General features: G+C 40.9%; 1 protein-coding gene across 2 annotated transcripts in view; it reads right to left on the bottom strand.

Moving 5' to 3' along the window:
• Fbxl2 (F-box and leucine rich repeat protein 2) overlaps window positions 1–19522 on the bottom strand; it is a 90163-nt gene that overhangs the window by 8335 nt on the left and 62306 nt on the right. Inside the window, exons 6-13 of one of the 2 annotated variants that reach the window (XM_027932158.3) lie at window positions 14577–14645; window positions 14381–14476; window positions 13991–14117; window positions 13787–13861; window positions 12211–12341; window positions 10126–10186; window positions 9311–9355; window positions 8678–8734 (exon numbers count right to left, since the gene is read on the bottom strand). In XM_027932158.3, coding sequence (XP_027787959.1) covers window positions 8678–8734; window positions 9311–9355; window positions 10126–10186; window positions 12211–12341; window positions 13787–13861; window positions 13991–14117; window positions 14381–14476; window positions 14577–14645 — 661 coding nt within the window. Of the gene's footprint in view, window positions 1–8677; window positions 8735–9310; window positions 9356–10125; window positions 10187–12210; window positions 12342–13786; window positions 13862–13990; window positions 14118–14380; window positions 14496–14576; window positions 14646–19522 lie in introns of both variants that reach the window. The other variant, XM_071619725.1, reaches the window with a different exon arrangement.

Raw genomic sequence — 19522 nt, 5'->3', positions numbered from 1 at the left:
TGTGTGGTGTGTGTATATATATTGTGTATGAATATAGACACAATAATATGTAGATGGACACAATGCCTTTATTAATTTTTTTATGTGGCACTGAGGATCAGAACCCAATGCCTCATACATGCTAGGCAAGCACTCTACCACTGAGCTACAGTCCCAGCCCCCAAATTTCATTTTGATGTTAGCCATTGCGTCTTCTCTTTATCAGTCTTGCTAGAGGCTGTTTTCCTTTCCAAAGAGTTTTCTGTTTCATGGGTTTCGCTCTGTAGTTTTTTTTTCAACCTCACTGAATCCTACTATCATTTTTATTATATCCTTCATGTTTTGGTAGTGATTTTTTTTCTTTCTTGATGGGGAAATTTAAAATTACTGATTTTATTTTTTAATTCAATTTTTAATTTTTTCCTTTATACATAATATTGAGGTTCATTTTGATAAAATTATATAAGCATGGAATGTAATTTGCTCCAATATCCTCTTTTTAAATGTAAGCATTTTAGTGCCATAAATCTCCCTCTTAGTACTGCTTTAGTTATACCACAATTTTTTTTTTTAAATTTTAATTTGTGTGTGTATGGTGCTGGGGATTGAACCCAGGGCCTTGTGCATGAGAGACAAGCACTCTACCAACTGAGCTATATCTACCAACTGAGCTATATCCCCAGGCCCACAAATTTTAATGTGTTATATTTTCATGTTCATTCAGTTAAACTTATTTTTAAAAATTTTTCCTTGAGACCTCCTCTTTGACCTAGGATTATTTAGAAAATGTTTTGTTTAGTTTCCAAATGTTCAGAAATCTTCCTGTTATCTGTTTTGATTACCATCTTTAGCATTTTCAAGGGTACAGTTCAGCTTTGTTCAGTATATTCAGATGATGGTGCAGTGGATCTCAGAACCTTTTCATCTTGCAAAACTGAAACTCTGTACCCATTAAACAAATCTTCATTTTCCTTCCACCCAGCTCCTGGCAACCACAATTTTACTTAGTTTCTGAGTTTGACTAGATAACTCATGTAATTGAAAGCATATAAGTGAAAAAAGACACTTGTCCTTTTGTGATTGGCTTATTTCACTTAGTGTATGGCCTGATACATGTTGAAGCATGTATCAGAATTTTGTTTCCTTAAGTCTGAATATTTCATGTATGTATATGTATATACCACATTTTGCTTATCAAATGATGAACACTGGAGCTGCTTCCACCTCTTGGTGGAATAATGCTGCTATGAATATGGGAGTAAGATATCTCTTTAAGGGGGATTTTTAAAATTATTATTTTTAAATTTTAGAAATTTATTTTTAAATTTTTAAAATTTGAGGGGGAAATTTAAAATTACTGAGATTTTATTTTTTAATTCAATTTTTAACTTTTTCCTTTATTCTTTAGAGTTACACATAATATTGGGGTTCATTTTGATTAAATTATATAAGCATGGAATATAATTTGCTCTAATATCCTCTTTTTTAATGTAAGCATTTAGTGCCATAAATCTCCCTCTTAACACTGCTTTAGCTAAACCACAATTTTTAAAAAATTTTAATTTGTGTGTGTGTGTGTGTGTATGTGTGTGTGCGCGCATGCATGTGGTGCTGGGGATTGAACCCAGGGCCTTGTGCTTGCCTTGCAATTACTTTTAAATCTTCAGCTTATATACCCAGAAGATTGCTGGATCATATAATTCTATTTTTGACCCTTTTGAGGACACACCATACTGGTTTTGATAGTGGCTACTCCCAAGTTATATTCCCATCAGCAGAGGACAAAGGCTACAAATTCTCCATATCCTTCCTTTCTTTTTAAAGAGCTTCCTTTAGCCATTATATCAGGGTAGATCTGGTAACAAAGCTTAGTTTTCCTTCATCTGAGAAATTTTGATTTCCCCTTTTCTGAAGGGTATTTCCACTGGAGATAGGATTGGGGTTGAATTCTTTTCTTCCTGCACTTAAAAATGTGGTGCCACTTCTTTGTATATGGTATTTCTCTCTCACTGTTCAAGGTGTTCCTCAGGCTGGGAGTGGAGCTTGGTCATAAAACATTTGTCTGCAATGTACAAGGCCCTTTGTTGAATCCCCAAAACCACCAAAAAAGGTTTTAGTTTTCTGAAGATTGATTATGATGTCTCGATTTGATTTTCTCTGGGCTTTTCCCATTTGGTGTTTGACCAGTTTCTTGAATCTGCAGATATGTGTCTTGCCCGATTTGGCAATTTGCAGCCGTGATTTCATCTCCACATTTTCTTCCTCTTTCTAGAATTGTGATATGAATGCTGTTTCTTTGTTACATGACAGCTCTATCATTCCCAGAGGCGTCTACTCCTTCTTTTCCTTGGTCTATTTCTATTGCTCAGGTTGAGTAATTTTCTATTGTTTTATCTTCAAGTTCATGTATTATTTCCTTTGTCTTCTCCATTTTGCTTGAGGGCCATCCATTCAGTTTCATTGTTGTATGTTTCAGTTTTAAAATAGTCATCTACTTCTCTCTTCTATTTTCTATTTTTTTGCTGACACTTTTTTCATTTCTTTCAAATGTGTTCATTTGCTAGATAAAGCATGTTTATGATGGTTGTTTTAAAATTCTTGTTTTACGATTCTGATATTTGCATCATCTTGGTGTTGGTCCCTAATGTCTTTTCTCAGACAAATTTAGATTTTTTTCATTTTTGGTATGATGAGTGTTTTTTCTTGTATCCAGCATCTTGATTATTATGAGACCATTTGCTGTAGTGCTGGGGATTGAATAAGGCCTCGAGGGCATGGTAGACCCATGCTCTACCTCTGAGCTAGACCCCTATCCTAAATCTCTCTGAACAAGCCACTTGTGACACGGTACCAGTGGTGGAAGGGGCAGTGCTCCCTTGCTGCTGTCAGTAGGACAGCCTCTCCTGATGCCTTATGTGGAAAGTGCTTTGTTACTGATGGGTGGAGGTAGGGGTCATACTCACCTCCAGAAAACTCTCACTCTCTTGGAATGGGAGAGGTGGCTCTCTGACACTAGGCTCCCTATCTGGTCCCCACTAACACCGCTGGTGGGGAGTAGGCAGCTCAAAACCACAGGGCAAAGATGAAAGATTCTGAGCTCCCCAACTTGCCCTCTGCTGGCAGGGTGGGGATGCTGCTCGTTTTTTTCTGTGTCTTTTTTGTTAGTATTTGAAAGTTTTTTGTCTTGGTAGGCTGCCCCTTCCTTGATCCTTTGAGTGGAGGGTTCTTTGTATTTTCTTCCCCCTTCTTTTCTTTTCTGTATCTCTTGGCACTTCTGGGTTGTCAGCCTCTTTAGCATCCAGCCTGAGACATGACAAAAGGAAAACTCAGGGAACTCGCCACCACCATGCTGCTGCTTAGGAAAGCAGCATCAGCAGATGTCCCCAGCTGGTCTTGCCACCTTCTTTTGATCTTGTAGTCTTTTTGTCTGTGTTATATAGAACGTTCAGGGATAGTACAGCAGCGGAAATAGGAAAAGTCCACCTACCTCATTTTCCCAGAATTAAAAACTTGCATTTATTTTTCCAGCAAGAAACAAAGTACTGCTCCTTTCACAGATCATACTGATGACATTTGAAGAAACTGAGGTTCTGGGCTTAAGTATTAAATAAGCCAGTGGTAGGTAAAGCACAGGGAGCTGGGAACTGTGGTACATTTGAGAGGCTGAGGCGGGAGGATCACTTGAGCTTATGAGTTAGAGACCAGCCTGGGTAAAACAGTGAGACCCCATCTCAAAAAATAGGAGAAAACACTGGGAACATTTTTAAGTGAAGGAGGTTCACTTACAGCAAAAAAAGCTCAGTGATGCGGTTCTCAAGCTTGTTTTCTAACGCCTCCTTCCACTTCCACTAGGCTGCTAGGGGCCTGGTAGGATCAGGAGTGTGCATGGGTGTGAACCTCACCATGGGCAGTGCTTCCTAAGAGAGACCTGGGACAGGGAGGAGTTGAGATCAAATGTAAAAGAGAAATTCAAGCATATTGCTTGTTGGAGCTGCAGCAGGCTGAGGCCTAAGCAATCCAGACATTCTCCTCCCCGGGGGCTCTGAATCTTCCCCTGACACCTTCCAAAGAGAATCATTTCCTCCACCTGTCTCCGAGAGTCTGGTGGCCTACCAGTGACGTTGCAGGCCTGCCTGCCTTGACAAAATTGCCTGAGACTTTGAGTGAGTAAAGGAACTTGGGCTGGGGGTGTGCCAGTCTGAGCAGAGGAATCTCTGACCTTCCCTCTCCTCCAAAGAAGCAGACTTTTTGGTGGAGATATGGCAAGGCTGGGGTAGCTGGCATCCTCTTAAGAAGGACTGTGATTTTTGGAACCTAAGCCCCACAACTCTAGGGGTGACCCTCATCACTCACATACCAGTTACTGTGCTGAGCTCTTGAGACTCGGATTGGTTCGTTTATATCCACTTTGTTCCAAAAGAACATCTGAAGTGGCTTTTCCTCACCAGGCGCTGTGCAAGGTGCTGGTGCTGGGACAGGAGCCTAATCACAATCCCAGGCTTTCCCTGAATCCCTACTGAGGAAAGCTGCCTTTGATTTATAGAAAGAACTTTCAAGATCTAATGCTGAAACTGCAACCATTCAAAATCAATGCACAGAGCTATGGCCAAAATGCCAATGGATAAAACAATTTCTAAAAATGTTCAGTTAATCCAAGAAGAAAACTGGAAAGGAAGAACTGAGGAATAGAAAACAGAACAACAAACAGTGAAATGAAGAGCTGGGTTTGTGGCTCAGCGGTAGAGCGCTCACCTCGCACGTGCGAGACCCTGGGTTCGATCCTCAGCACCACATACAAAAATAAACAAGTGAAATAAAGGTGTTGTGTCCAACTACAACTAAAAAATAAATATTAAAAAAAAACAGTGAAATGAAGAACACAAATCCAACTCTCTCAATATTATGTTATACATAAATGACTAAACTATTTAAAAAGGTAGAGATCACCAGACTAGACAAAAGCAGGACCCAATGATACAGTGTCTCTTAAGATATTAAAACACATAAAATCCAAAAGAACAGAATTTTAGTCCTTTTTAAAAAGAATTTACACTTAAAAACAGAATTTAAAAAAATCCGAAAGAAAAATATACTTTGCAAATGGAAAGCACAAAAAGGCTGATATATTAATATTACATTAAGCAGACTTTAAGACAGAGTGACAGAGGAATATTTCACAGTGATAAAAAGTCAATTCAACAGAAAGACATATGATCATGGATCTATATGCATCCAAATCTAATCAGGATAAACTAAAGGTCTTAGCCACGGGAGGTACCTGTATACAGGAGCTGAGGTTTGGCCCCAGCAGCTGGGATAGCACTCACTGGTCTCCACAGATATGTGTGGGAGTAACTGCTATGGAGCTCCGGGAGTGGCCTGATGGTCTTGGGAACTTCAGTATTCCGAGATAGCTATAAGTTCTGAATAAGCCACAGGCTTCAAATTGGGAGCAAAACATGGGCTGGGTCACCTTCACTGTTCTACCACAGAAAAATGGCTCTCCGGATAATTATCAGCCATTCCAAACTCCAAGGATACAATCCAGAGAAGCAGGTCTGACCCCTGCCTCTCGTTCAGCCTTGTCTCCTCTCTAAAGCCCAGCCAGGGCTCTTGTCGGTCCAACAAAGGACACATACTAGTTCCTCTGCGTAAAAGCCTTTAAGCCCTCTTCACCTTACTCATGCTCATGCTTCAAGGACTGCTCAACAACTGAGAGTAGGATTTAAACAGGATGACAGCTTTGCTAAGAGGGAAGGTGAATCTTGAGGATTAAGGGAGAGATTAAATAATTGACCACAGAATTTAGGCTGAGTCGGGGAGAGGGGACTTCGAATGGGTGAGTGACAATGAAAAGATGAGTCCCATTTAAGTGAAATTATTGCTGCAGTTGGGTTACAGAAGGGGTGACTGGAAAGGAGGAAGACACTGGTCAGGCAGTGGGGCATGAGATAAGAATTCATTCTAGGACTGGGGCTGTAGCATGATGGTACAATGATTGCCTAGCGTGCACAAGGCCCTGGGTTTGATCCCCAGTATCATAAAAACAAAACAAAATACGCATCTGTCTTATAGTGGTATTTTCAAAGTTGTTAAATGTATCCACTTTAAATTGGAGAAAACAGCCATCTAAATGTTAACAAGTCTCACATTGCTATTGTTTCTTTTAGAGCAGTAAGTAGTGGCTTGATAACAAGATTCTCAAACATGGCCGAGAGCAGGCTGACCACTGGGTAATCTATATGCTTGTCATCCGAAAGGGAGAGTGACTGATATGACTTCTAATGGTTTTGTTTTCTATATAATATCATGGTGTCTTGTTAAATCAGGATGAAATAAAATCTCATAATGAAGAAAGTAATGCATTTCCTTTTTTGGCTGCATTTCTTTTTCTTTAGAATAGTTTCTAGGACCAATGACTTACACAATAAAATGATTTTTGAAAATACTCAAACTAGCTCTGAAAAGGAAACCAGCTCCTCCATAATCAACAGAAACTCCCTGCCACAAACACATATCCTACAACTTTAAAAAAAAAAAGAAACAAAGAGGGTCCTTAATTGCCTACAGACAAATTCATGCTCTCGCTAATCTTCTGGGTACTGCTCCCTCATATTCTTTTGAATCTGGGACTCCCCTTGTTTGCAAATGCATATTTGATTTACTGTCAAACACAATCAGGTTTTTGAATATTGTTCCGAATTTTGTGTTAGTGTGAGCATAGGCTCTTCCTCTAGTGAAGATCACAGAGTCACTCCTGGAAGCCCATGGTATATGTACCCACTCGCCTCTCTTGCACATAAAGGAGAACCTGGGAAACCTGAGTGTTGGGAACTGCGCTGAAGTAGTCACCTGGCTTCATTCACACTGGTGGTCATTTTCCTCATTTCTTCCCGCTTGCAGATCTTTAGTAAAAGATAAAAGACACATTTCAAAATTCAAAATGGTGTTTCCCCCAACAGTATTTCCTCTACTGATCTCTGGAGGCTGGGGTGGAACCCGCTGTGGGCCCCTGGCAGCCTGTGCCTGGGTCTGTCATGGTCAGCACTCACTCTCCCTCAGATCCGTGAGTTTCCTTTTGAGTGGAGATTGGGCTGCTCCAGTGGGACCTCCTGTCCCTACACGAGGCCTGCAGAGAAGAGAACTTATTTCACGTTGCACTCAGTCCAAAGGCCCTGCTAGAAGCCGTGCCCGATCCTTCGCATGGTGCTACTACGCCAGGGCAGACTGAGCTGGCTGCATATGCACACTGTGCGACCTGCTGCAGTAGAAACGCACTTCACACAACACATGTGCTCTAACTTGTGCTCAGCTTTGCTTGGGGGTCAACAGAGGAGATCTTAGTACTGTCCTTTACCAAAGTGGGTAGTGCTCCTCAAGTGTCCCTCAAATGTGGATCCTCTGACATTGCAGGTGGTCTCTCCTGATGAGTCATCTTCTTGGTCTCTAACCACTAGAGGAGTGCTTGGCATGGTGGTCCTCAAGAAATGTTTGTAGAGTGAACTGGATGAATAACAGACACCTTTTTCCTTTATCTGTCTTGGCTATTAAAATCTCAAGGCTATGTTAAGATTTCAACTGCAACTGTTTCCTGTTTTTTTGCTAATAATTCTTTATGTTCAAATTTTTTTGATTTTTTATTTGGAGCTTCTGGTTTTATAGTTTTTTTTTTTTTTTTTTAACCTCTGTTCTGTTTTTGGAAATAGCTTGTATAAAAATAGTGGACAAGATAGAGAAGGTTTTCCATCACCAGAAACCTCCCTGCAGGGGAGAACACCAACTATTTGGAGGACATCCCCTGACAGTGTGGAACCTGCAAACTGCTCCCACAGGTATCTGAAGCCTCCTTGCACTTGTGCCTGAGGGGAAGTGTCCAGAGGGAAAGTAGAAATAAGGAAAGTTGGTGGGAGAGTGACTTAAGGCCAAATGGAGCTTTAATGATGACACAGAATTCAAGCCCTTGAGGAGAGGGCAACTTTCAAAGATGACAGAGGGAAAGCTGGCTTAAGAAAAACTGGATGTGTGCACCTGTGGGCCTCGTAAACACCAGACTGGGGAAAGGCCAAGAGATCTGGGGACTTGGAGCAGCTGTGTAACTGTGGGGCAAGTCCCTTCACCACTTTGAGTCTCAGTTTCTTCACTTATAAAATGGGGCTCTGAATGGTGCCTGCATCATATGGCTGACATTTTGTGGGCACGGTAGACTTCCATTTGGTGGCTTGCTCAGCAGACAATGACTCCTCCCCTTCTCCAGGCTCAGATGGACAGAAGTGAAATGTGAGTGAGATGTCTGCATGGCTAAGAGTGGCAGGCACTCATTTTGCATCTTTCAAAAGGTGTAAATACATATCCAAGAAAATGGTCTCATTCCTTTTCCCCCCCAGATGAACAGATGTGAACTACAACAGAAGGATGGTCCCAAACTTGTTGAGGAATGTGACATTTCATCACGTTAACTTTCACCCTGTCTGCCAGATAAACACAAACTTGAGTGAAGTGACCAGGACACGGGTCCCTGCTGGGGGAAAGCAGTAATATCCAGATACCCCGCTTCCCAAGTTAGCCCAGCTGGTAGAGCTTAGAAACTCTAAGCTCTGGAACCATGATGGACAGAGAACCCACAGTGATTTTTGCTGTGATGGGAGGATCCTTTCATTCCCAAGAGGTGAATAATGTCACAAAAATTCAAAAGACTCACCAGGGCTTGTAGCTTAGGACAGTGAATGGAGAGCTGGATGAGCGTGCTGTCGGTTATCTGGAGAGAAACACGCTGTGTCAGTGTAGCTTCTACACCAGAACTTAATACCTAATCCTGGCTTCTCCTGAACATGGAAATCAAAAGGTGCAAAAGAGAATTAAAAACTCATCCAGGCATACTCCGGCTGGAAGCTCCTGTCTTTACCAGCAACCTCCAATCTGCCCACTCCTGGAGATGCACAACTGTAACAGTTTGGTCTCTCTATGGTGCCCTAAAAGGGGCTTAGGGGAAAAGAACAAACAGGGAATGGGCAAGAAGTATTCTCTCTAGAGTCACCCCATCGCTGGATATATCAGTTTATTTCTCCCTTAAGTTCTGTGAAAAATAAGAGGAGACCTTGTTTTTTATGTCTGGCAAAAGAAATCTTGAATTTATTTGCTATAACTCTGCCTGATGACTGCAAGTAGCCAAAAGTTTACATATCCCACTGCCATGGCCCTAATGAGTACCCAAGTCCCACTGCCTATACTGGGCAAGAAGGGTTGGGACAACAGGCAGTCTATGTCCCTAGCTGTGTGATGCTACTAGCAGTAACTGAGGAGCAGCCCTCAGGGCTCTTAGGGTTCCACTCACCAGGATGCATTCTTCCAGATCCATCTTCTCCAGGTCATGGCAATTCTGAAAGAGTACACAAGACATGCCCTGCTGTGTAGGCAACACCTGCAACTTACCTGTCTCCCTGAGTATGAACCAAGGTCCTTGTTCTTTTCCATTAAGGGGTATGGTCTGTTCTTAGAGCTACTCAGTGAACCAGCATCTCTGAGCTTGTGCCCTTTGAGTCATAGTCACTTTGAAAATGGAAATAGGGCTGCTCTGGCAGCATTTTCTTCTCTCAACCTGAAAGAGCACTTTCCCAGTGGTTCAGACATTAGCAGGAAAATTTTAATCATAGGCCAGGCTCTGGGAGAACAGGGAATGAGGAGCTCAGCCACACTGGGGAGGTGGGTGGGGTTGATTGTAGGGTAGGAAGAAGAATATATCAGCATCCCCTGAAGGACACTGGCTCCTTGCAACAAGCCCAGAAAGGGCCTCATAGTGACCTTGGTGGTCACTGTGGCAGACAATGTAGAAAATGGAGCAAGCCCAGCCTAGTTAGGGGATGCTGTAGAGAGGCCAACTGGGGTCTGTGTAGGAATGGCATCTCTTACAGGAGAAGCAGCTCCTCTCAGGGCGGCCCCACCTGTTCAAGTGAGAAGGAGGCTTGGGCCCTTTCCAGAATTCTCTCCAGTGTCTTCCTAGATTTCTGGCTAGCTGAAAAAAATGTAAAACTTACCCCAAGGATTCTACTTGGCTTTGTGCTCGTCTTTTCTGAAGCTAATTTTTGCACACCACACAACCACCCCAGGTCACTTTGAATTACAGTTGTTGTTTAAAAATCTATGCCTTACCCGAGCTAAAAGTGTAAAGCCTGCATCAGTCAAATGGGAGCATCGGGCAGCCTCCAAAATTCTAGGAAGGGGACATGCAGGGGAGAAAAAAAGTACCAAGAGATTAACAATAGAAACATTATGCTCCGCTGCACACTCTTGATGTTGTTCTGTTCTTTGACACTTTGCCTCTGTCAATCATTCTAAGGGTTGTAAAACTCAAAGACTGTCCCAACTGAACAGATGAGGGCCTGCTTGAGGGTTAGGGAGGACCTGTCCAAGGCCCTAAAGTCTCATCCCAAACTCCCGTAGTAAATCCAAGAATCTTCCCCACCACCACATTGTTGGTTTTGAAATAATACTCTAATATTTAGTGACTTATTTTAAAAGTCACTAAATAAAAGACTGGGGTTGTAGCTCAGTGGTACAGCGCTTGCCTAGCATGCGTGAGGCACTGGGTCTGATACTCAGCACCACATATAAATAAATAAATAAAATAAAGGTCCATTGACAACTAAAAATATATTTTAAAAATATTGCATTTCATTTAAAAAATAAATAAAATACAATTAAAATGAACTTGTATGTAATAAAATCATATTACAATATATTCATTGAAATTCCAAGTTACAAGAAATTTAAAACAATTATAGGCAATGAAAAACTGAGTTGATTTTTGGTGAGAGACACAGTGGCACATTCCTGTCATCCCAGAGACTTGGGAGGCTGAGGCAGGGGCTGGGGATATAGCTCAGTGGTACAGCACCCCCGGGTTCAATGCCCAGTACCACACACACCTACATACACATAATTCTCACTTACTCATGCTTAATAGGAATGAATGCATGAATAACATTTCTAAGTTAACAATAATTTTAACCTGTTCTCTGACCAGAGTTGTTTTTGGTCTTTTGTTGTTTCTGTGCTGGGGATTGGACCGAGGCCCTAATGCATTTTAAGCGCGTGCTCTGCCACTGAGCTTCATCCTCAGCCCTCTGACTAGTTCTGACCACCCAAATTCCTTCTATGAAGCAGAAATATCAAAATTATCTAGAATCTTTCTTAAAAAAAATTCAAATACAAAATAAATGATTCTTAAAAGTTACATAACTGACATGAGAAATGGATCAGTTTCACTGGCATATAAAACGTTAAAATAATTTTTCTGCCTCTTGTATGCAGGTTAGGATTGCTAGTTTGAAAGTCAAACCCTAAGTCCAAATTCTATCTTTACTTCTTAATCATCATGTGACCCAGGACAAATTATATGATTTTCCTCTGTATCTGTTTCTCCTCTGCAGAACAAATGAGAATAGTGGTAACTACTCAGAGATGTGTTGAGAATAAGATATCACTCATAAAGACACCTGGCACTGAGTCAGGAACATAACATGAGTGCAAGATTAGCCCTAAGTAGTTTTCATATGCATAGCTGGTAGCAATAATGTGTTGCCTTGAGAATCAGAAAATAAATTATTATTTATTGAAACAGTTGGGTGTGGTGGTGCACACCTGTAATTCCAGCAACTTGGGAGGCTATGACAGGAGAATTACAGATTTGAGACTAGCCTCAGTAATTTAGTGAAACCTTGTCTCAAAAAATAAAAAGGGTAGGGAATGTAGCTCAATGGTAAAGCATTCCTGGGTTCAATCCCCAATGCCAAAACAAAACAAAAATCTCCCATTCTTCCTGCTGGGGAAAATGAAAAATAAGAAGCAATTATGATCTTTTCCCCTCACTGTGTCTACTTAGCAGCAGGTTTAAAGGAGACACTGGGAACATCTGGACCAAGGCTACCACTTTGCTCGCCATCAGATTACTCTGGTGTTTGAAGAGATTAACAGGATGAAGCAAATTGGTGGTGGTGGTTGGAATGCGTGAATTCATCAAGAAACACAATTCAGATTCACTGGTGCTAGCCACTTCACACTCTGCTGGTGCAACCCTCAATGAACTAGGTTACACGCTGCCCCACCTCTGTACACCCAGCAAAAACACAACTCCTGCCTCCCCTACCACCTGTTCCTCTTGCTCCACGCCTTCCCCTCCTCTTGGTCAGCCCAGGCAATCTCTGAGCTGCAAAGCAGAAAGCATGGCATACTCACTGCAGTCTCGGGCAGTTCAGACCCAGGGCCGTAAGAGATGCGTCGGTGAGGTTGCTGCAACCCGAAAGGCAGAGGGCCTGCAGCCGGTGGCAGCCCCTGCATATCTGCACCACGCCTTCATCCGTGATGCGCTGCAGAAAAGCAGTGCAGGAAGAAGTCAGAGGACATCAGAACTAGACAGGAGCAACTGTTATTTGGTTGTCAGTTACTAGCACTTCCTAACAACTTAAAAAAGGGCAGATATGTATTTGTATTAAAATGTTCTAGCATTACTGATGGAGGGTAAAAACTTTAAATTATATTTCTAACCCCAGGATTCATCAAAATAGATTTAGACTCCCCCCCACCCAGGAAAAATTCTTGATTGTAAAACATAAAACTTGCCTAAGTGACATTAATATTTGGTTGAACATCTACAAATTAATGCTTTAGACATTTGCCATATAAATCACATATATACAAACAATATTTCCTCAAATGTTTTAAAGATAACAAATCAGTTATTGAAAAATGCCTTAGAATTTTGTTAGTTTAGCCATAAAGATTCCATCTAACATAAATGCTCTAATTCATATAGAAATAAATTGCACATCTATATTGTATCTTGAGCCATGTGCAATTCTACATGCAGGTCAAAGTCTTATTTTGAATAGTCCAGGCCCACAAAGTCAAGACTGGTCCAGAAGATGGTTTGTTTTCTGTCCCACCATCAGGGACTCTAAAGATTTAGTATTCATTCATTAAAGATCAAATGCAAGGGCTTTTGAGAGAGAGAACTCTCTCAGGGCTACATGCCCCTTGAGGAACCCTGTAGCCTGCTGAAAGCACACACTGTACTTCTCAGCATTTATAGTGGCAGTGAAGAAGGGCCAGCAGGTTTGCACAGGCTATGCCCTGATGAAGATGAAATGCTACCTTGCTCTTGCATACGTCATTTATTTTTCTAGGCATTTTCACATCTGCTATTTCATTTTATCTCCTGAAATATTACAGTTGCCATTACCCCCAATTTATAAGTTGAAAAAAAAGACACTGAGTTCTTATGATGAACTATTCAGGTCTAACAACTAGTTAGTGACTAGTTCACAGTATTTCTTTTTCTCTTTTTCTGTACTGGGGATTAACTGAGCCACATCCCCAGCCCTTTTGAGACAGGGTCTTGTTAAGTTGCTTGGAGTTGATAAATTGCTGAGGCTGGCCTCATATTTGCAATTCCCCTGCCTCAGCCTTCCAAACTGCTAGGATTATAAACATTCACCACTGTGCCTGGTTAGTTCATGGCAACTCTGATACTTTACTCAATACTCTATTATTTTTTTTAATCAAGGCTTGATTTATAGTACTTCTAGGGGAGATGTTGGTGGCTCAGTATTGAGGGTGATGCCTTGTTCTTTTATCTCATGGCAAAGTGACAGATCCTACAAAGACACAGGATGAGAAGCCAGAGTGCAGGTCTGGCAATGTGACTATTTGCCAGTCATCTCAGCTGCAAGGGATGCTGTGCAGTGAGGCCTACAACAGATTTCTGGGGGAAAGAACGGAGCAGGGCAGTGTTCGGGAAAGGCATGCTACTTACTGAGCAGGACTGTAAGTTGAGGCTCACAAGCTCATGGCAATAATTCTGAATGTGCTTCAGAGCTTCATCTTCTAACTAAGTGGACACAAAAAACAGAAGAGGGATGAAGTCTTGGTGAGGGAACAAGTGGGACACCAGGGAAAATGCAACAGCAAATTAGTTCCCGATGTGTGAGAAAATCAGCTGCATGAACATTTTTGGTACCTGTGTGCAGCCCCTCAGGAGCAGGGCTTTTAGGCCTTGACAACCCCGTACCAGCGCTTCAATGCCATCCTTTGTGATCTGATCACACCAAGAGAGGTTCAGGTACTCCAGATTTCGGCAGCCCTCACTGAGAGAACAAGAAACAAAAACACCCCTGTGTACTGCTGTAGACAGTTATTACCGACTTTGAATTTAATACATCATCAGCAATTCAGTGAGTGAGACAGCCCCCATAACCTGTCTGAGCCGTCATCTCTTCCCTGCTCTAGTGGGACCATTAGGAAGGCTTCATCAGGAAGATACACCGGAATGTTCACTGTTTGGGTATTTTCTTTTTTAATTTTTTATTGTTTGGGTATTTTCTAGACCACAAACAAAGGGTGTTCTTACCTGATGCCCTTTAAGGAGCTGTTTGTAATAGACACGCAGGAGGTCAGGTCCAGGTGTTTCAGCTTGGAACAGAATCTGCTAAGGCTGTAACACGTGCTGGAAAAGAGCAGATGCACTAAAGATATTTTCAACCATGTTTCTCTCCCCTCATTCACCCGGCAGCCACTTTATCCCTAAACTAATCCTCATTACTTACCTGTCAGTGATTTTTGTGCACCCATTGAGGTTTAAATGTTCAATGTTTCGGCAGTTCTGTGCAAAGGTCCTAAAATGAGAAAATATTGTAAAACTTCCTGCAAGTTGCTGGCCAGCCACTAGAGGGCACAGGTACCATTTCCTTAAAACAGTGCTTCTCAAATTTCAATGCATATGAAACAGCTAAGCCTTTCATCACAGTGCAGATTCTGATGGTAGATGTGGCTCTGTAGTACCAAGAAACTCCCAGTGATGCCACTGCTGCTAGTCTGGGACCATGTAAGAAGCAAACCTCTAGACTGACTTTCTATCCACCAACTGTCCTTCAACCTTGGTGAGTCATCTGAGAACGGAGGCCTGCTTCTTACTCCTTCTCTTCTATAGAAAAATCAATTTGCAAAAAAGGGGACAATTGTTTCTTGTATTATGTCATGTTATCATTTGGTTAAGCTAGGGCCTTTCTGGAAAAATCATCTATGGCCATGGAGAGGTGTCAGTAATTGATACTGGTATAAATCGAGTGATGAAGGGCAACTTCCTCAATGATCTGTGGGCTAGTAAAATGTTAACTGCTTAACATATTCAGCAAGGACTGGCTCAGGTCACCTGTGTCTTCTGAAATACAGCTTGAATATGTCTTATAGGATAGAATCCTGACTCTCCCGTGCAGTACCCAAAGGCCTCTAAAACTTGGCCTCAAAGCAGATATTACCTTATCTACTCCTTCTGACCTGCCATGGGGCAACCAAATTGGAGCCTGATGGACTCTCTTGAGATGAGGAGCTGAAAGTCTAGGAAGCTCACAGTGACTACAGTTATCACAGAAGAGTACTATTAGAGTGGAGATCTCCAGGATCTGCAGAGGGCGCTGCTTGAGAATTCAATAGAATATAGATCACCATATGGATACAAGGAAACTAGTCAAGCTGGGGGGCGGGGAGGAAGATTAGCTAACAATATTAAAAAGAACAACAGTCAGAGCTCACCCAGGGTAAGGAACAGTGGTCACTTACACTAGCCTGGTTAAAAAAAAATGTCATAATCCATGGGGCAATGGATAGAGTACTGAGAAGGATCTTGTTTCAGGAGACTAATTAGACCTAGGCTAAACACTGCTTTGGTCCAACCTAAAAAAAAAAAATCTCTCTTGCAGTGCTGGTGATTGAACCCAGGCCTTGTACACGCCAGGCAAGTGCTCTACCACTGAGCTATACCCCTCAGTTCCAAAACTAACAAATGTTAAGAATAAGACCAAAAAAGAACTATTCCTAAGTGACTGAACTGCATCCCAGAACAAAATTCAAAAGAGTATTAATAGGAGTACAAATATGTCCTGCACCCAAAAAAGTAAAATTTGCAATGTCTGGTACTGAACAAAAAATTGTCAATCTTTTAAAGGAGGAGGAAAATATGTCTACAACAAAGAGAAAATTCATTATATCAAAACTTATTACAAACTGACAGCAGAAATAGCAAAGACATTGAAAGCTATTATAAATGTTTTTACACAGAATTCAGTTCTAAGAAGCTAAAGATTAAATGTTATGCAGAAGCTTGAAAGATATTTTTAAAACCACCCAAATTAAACTTTTAGATATGAAAACCACAAATGGCTGAGATGAGAATCTATTAGATGGGATTAACAGCAGATTGGACATGGTATATGAAATGATTAGTGAACTTGACATAGCAATAGAAACTATCCAAGATAAAACATGGAGAGAAAAGAAGAAAAAAATCAGAGCATAAATGAACTGTAGGACATCTTTAAGCAACTTAATAGACATGAGACTGAAGTTCTTAAAAAAGAGGAGATAGCCAGGCATAGGCCTGTAATCCCAGAGACTCAGGAGAATTATAAGTTTGAGGCCAGTCTCAGCAATTTAGTGAGGCCCTAAGCAACTCAGCAAGACCCTGTCTCAAAATAAAAAAAAAAAAGAGCTGGAGATGTGGCTTAGTGGTTAAGGCCCCTGGGTTCAATCTCATGAAAATAGAAGGGAGATCAGTGGAGTAGAGGAAGCGGGTAGAAGGAGAAGGAAAATGGAGGAACTACAGAATAAAAATTGAACAAACTATGCTATGTACATACACAACCATACCACAGTGAATTTCACCATTATGTATATCTACATAACACCAATTAGAAAGAACAATAAGTAGAAGGAAGACCAGCAGAGGAAGGGAAACAGAGGATGGGAGGAGTGGAAAGAGGAAGTACTAGGGACTGGAATGGAACAAATTCCATTCCATGCATGTACGTCAAAATGAAACTCACTGCTATATATAGTATAATGCACTAATAAAAATATTTCTAAAAAAGAAGTAGCAAGGTTAGAACATGTGAGGGCAACCTGCAAGTGCAAGGAAAACTGGTGGGGAATTGTGTAAATTCCACCTCTAGTTCAGTCCCTTGCTATCTCTCTATAAATGTCAAATTCCAGTCCCAAATGAGGCAATTCTCCCATTCTGAACTGAGTTTGCCAGCACCTCCAGTCTTGACTGTGTACTTTCCCCATTATAATAAGTTTCTTGCTCTGCTATTCAAATGTGACACATCCTTAAATCTTTTTCTGTGACATGGTCAAGAGCCTGAAAGGTCTGAGACCCACAGATAGTGACAATGGAAAACTGGTCTGTGATGCATAAGGGAATAAAAGTCGCTTTACATTTAGAACTGACAAGTCAGGAAGCCAGCTGTGGGAAATGGGGTTTTCATACCTAAAATCATATACTATATATATGTATATATTAGTATATGATCAATTATGATATATATACACACAAGTATACTATATTTAGCATGGGGGTTCATGGGAAACTCATGCGTGGGACCCACTGCTGCCCAACCCCTTCAGTGCAGATAGTTGCGACTGACTCTATAGCACCTCCCTGTTGTAGTTGTTTTTATTTGCTTATTACTGCATTTCCACTTCAAGTTTATTTTTATTTTGTGGTTGTTAGTTTGTTTTCTTCTTTCCGAGTACTGCTGGGAATCGAGTTTAGCACCTTAAGGATGTCGAGTGGGTACGTGGCTGCGGAGTGGCATTCCCAACACAGTTGTGAGAAACTGCAACTCAATCTAGACATGTCCTTGACTTTGACTCTCTAGAACCTTGGCAGATACTTCAACTTAAAGATGGGGGAGATAAGCCTCCAGTGGATGATGTGGCCCCAAGAAGGCACAGAGGAGGCCTCAAGTCCCACTCACAGCCATTCACTCCCACAGCAACAGCAGAAAGAAACAATGCAACAGCTGTGGATACTGTACCTATGAGTGACGTCAGCATAGGCTGCTCCCATACCCTCCCGTATCTTTTCAGGCTGCTAGCAAGATTGGATGACTACGCAAAAAAAGTAGAACTCCTATATCCTGCTGCCTACAGCACACCTGCCTGCATTTCTAGAGGGTCTTAATTCTTGGGAGATGTTCAGGGAAGTGGGTTACTTAGGTTCTAACACAGCATGCAAGCCAAAAGCCATAGGAAAACTACAGCAAGAAATAAGAAGTCCATTCAGAATAAAACAACACTACAAAACAAACTAATTTTCTTGGGCACAGTATAAAAATAAGACTGTTCCCTAATTAGACTTTCACATGAAAATGGAAGTGATTTCCATTTCAATATATGTGTGGATCTCAACATAGAACACCAGAAATGTGAAAAAAAAAAAAAAAAAAAAAAAACAAGGCAATGTGACTCCACCAAAAGTTAATAACTCTCTAGTAACTGATTCCGAAGATGCTGGACAAGAATTCAAAAGAATGGTTTTCTAAATGGTCACTAAATGGTTTTTTAAATGATCAATAAATTCAAAGAGGTTACAAACAGTTGAATAAACTAAGGAAAATAATATAGATTATGAAAGAGCAACTTAATAAAGAAATATAGATTCTGAAAAAGAACCAAATAGAAATACTGGAAATGAAAAGCTCAGTAAGTTGAATTATAAACTCAGTGGAAAGCTGCACCAGTAAACTAAATCAAGAAGAAAGAATATCAGGCATTAAAAATAAAGTTGAAGACGGACACAGTGATGGACTCTTGTCATCCCAGCGGCTTGGGAGGCTGAGGCAGGAGGATCACGAGTTCAAAGTCAACCTCAGCAAAAGCGAGGCACTAAGCAACTGAGTGAGACCCTGTCTCTAAATAAATTACAAAAAAATAGGGCTGGGGATGTGGCTCAGTGGCCGAGAACCCCTGGGTTCAATCCTTCAAATCCCCAGTATAAAAAAAAAAATAAAAAAATAAGGTTGATGAATTATCACATTGTAATACTAGTAAGGAAAAAAATTTAAGAAAGAATGAAAAAAACATACAAGATCTATGGGACACCATTAAAAGACCACACTTATATATACTGGGAACAGATGAAGGACTTCAGGTATAGGCTAAGGGAATAGAAAACTAATTTAAAGTAATAAGAAGCAGAAATTGTCCCCATTTTTGGGAAAGACATGGGAATCCAGGTACAGGAGGCATTTAGAACTCCAAATAGACATAACCTGAAAAGAACTCCTAGTGCAGAGTCACATCTAAAGGTAAACCCACTAGAATGACAGCAGATTTCTTAGTAGAAACTCTAATGGCCAGGAGGACATGGAATGATGCATGAAGCCCTGGAGGAGATGGGGAACCCACCAACCTTGATAACTATATCCAGCAAAGTCAACCTCCAACATCAAAGAAGAAATAAAGACCTTAAAAAATAAGCATAAATTAAAGGAATTCATGATTACTAAAACAGCATTATAGAAGATACTTGAAGGAATCCTACACATAAAAGAGGAAGCAAGACAAACAAAATCATAGAAAAGAATAAATCTTACTAGAAGAGAAAACCAGTAAATGAGAATTAGTAAGGATTAATTACTTCTAAGATGAATAATGGAGAAAGAAAAGAACGTAGATCATTCAAAACAACAAAATGACAGAAATTAGTACATAT

This window comes from Marmota flaviventris, chromosome 1 (assembly GCF_047511675.1).
Source record: "Marmota flaviventris isolate mMarFla1 chromosome 1, mMarFla1.hap1, whole genome shotgun sequence".
In the NCBI taxonomy this organism is placed as follows: domain Eukaryota; kingdom Metazoa; phylum Chordata; class Mammalia; order Rodentia; family Sciuridae; genus Marmota; species Marmota flaviventris.
This window is presented reverse-complemented; position numbering and strand designations above follow the sequence as displayed.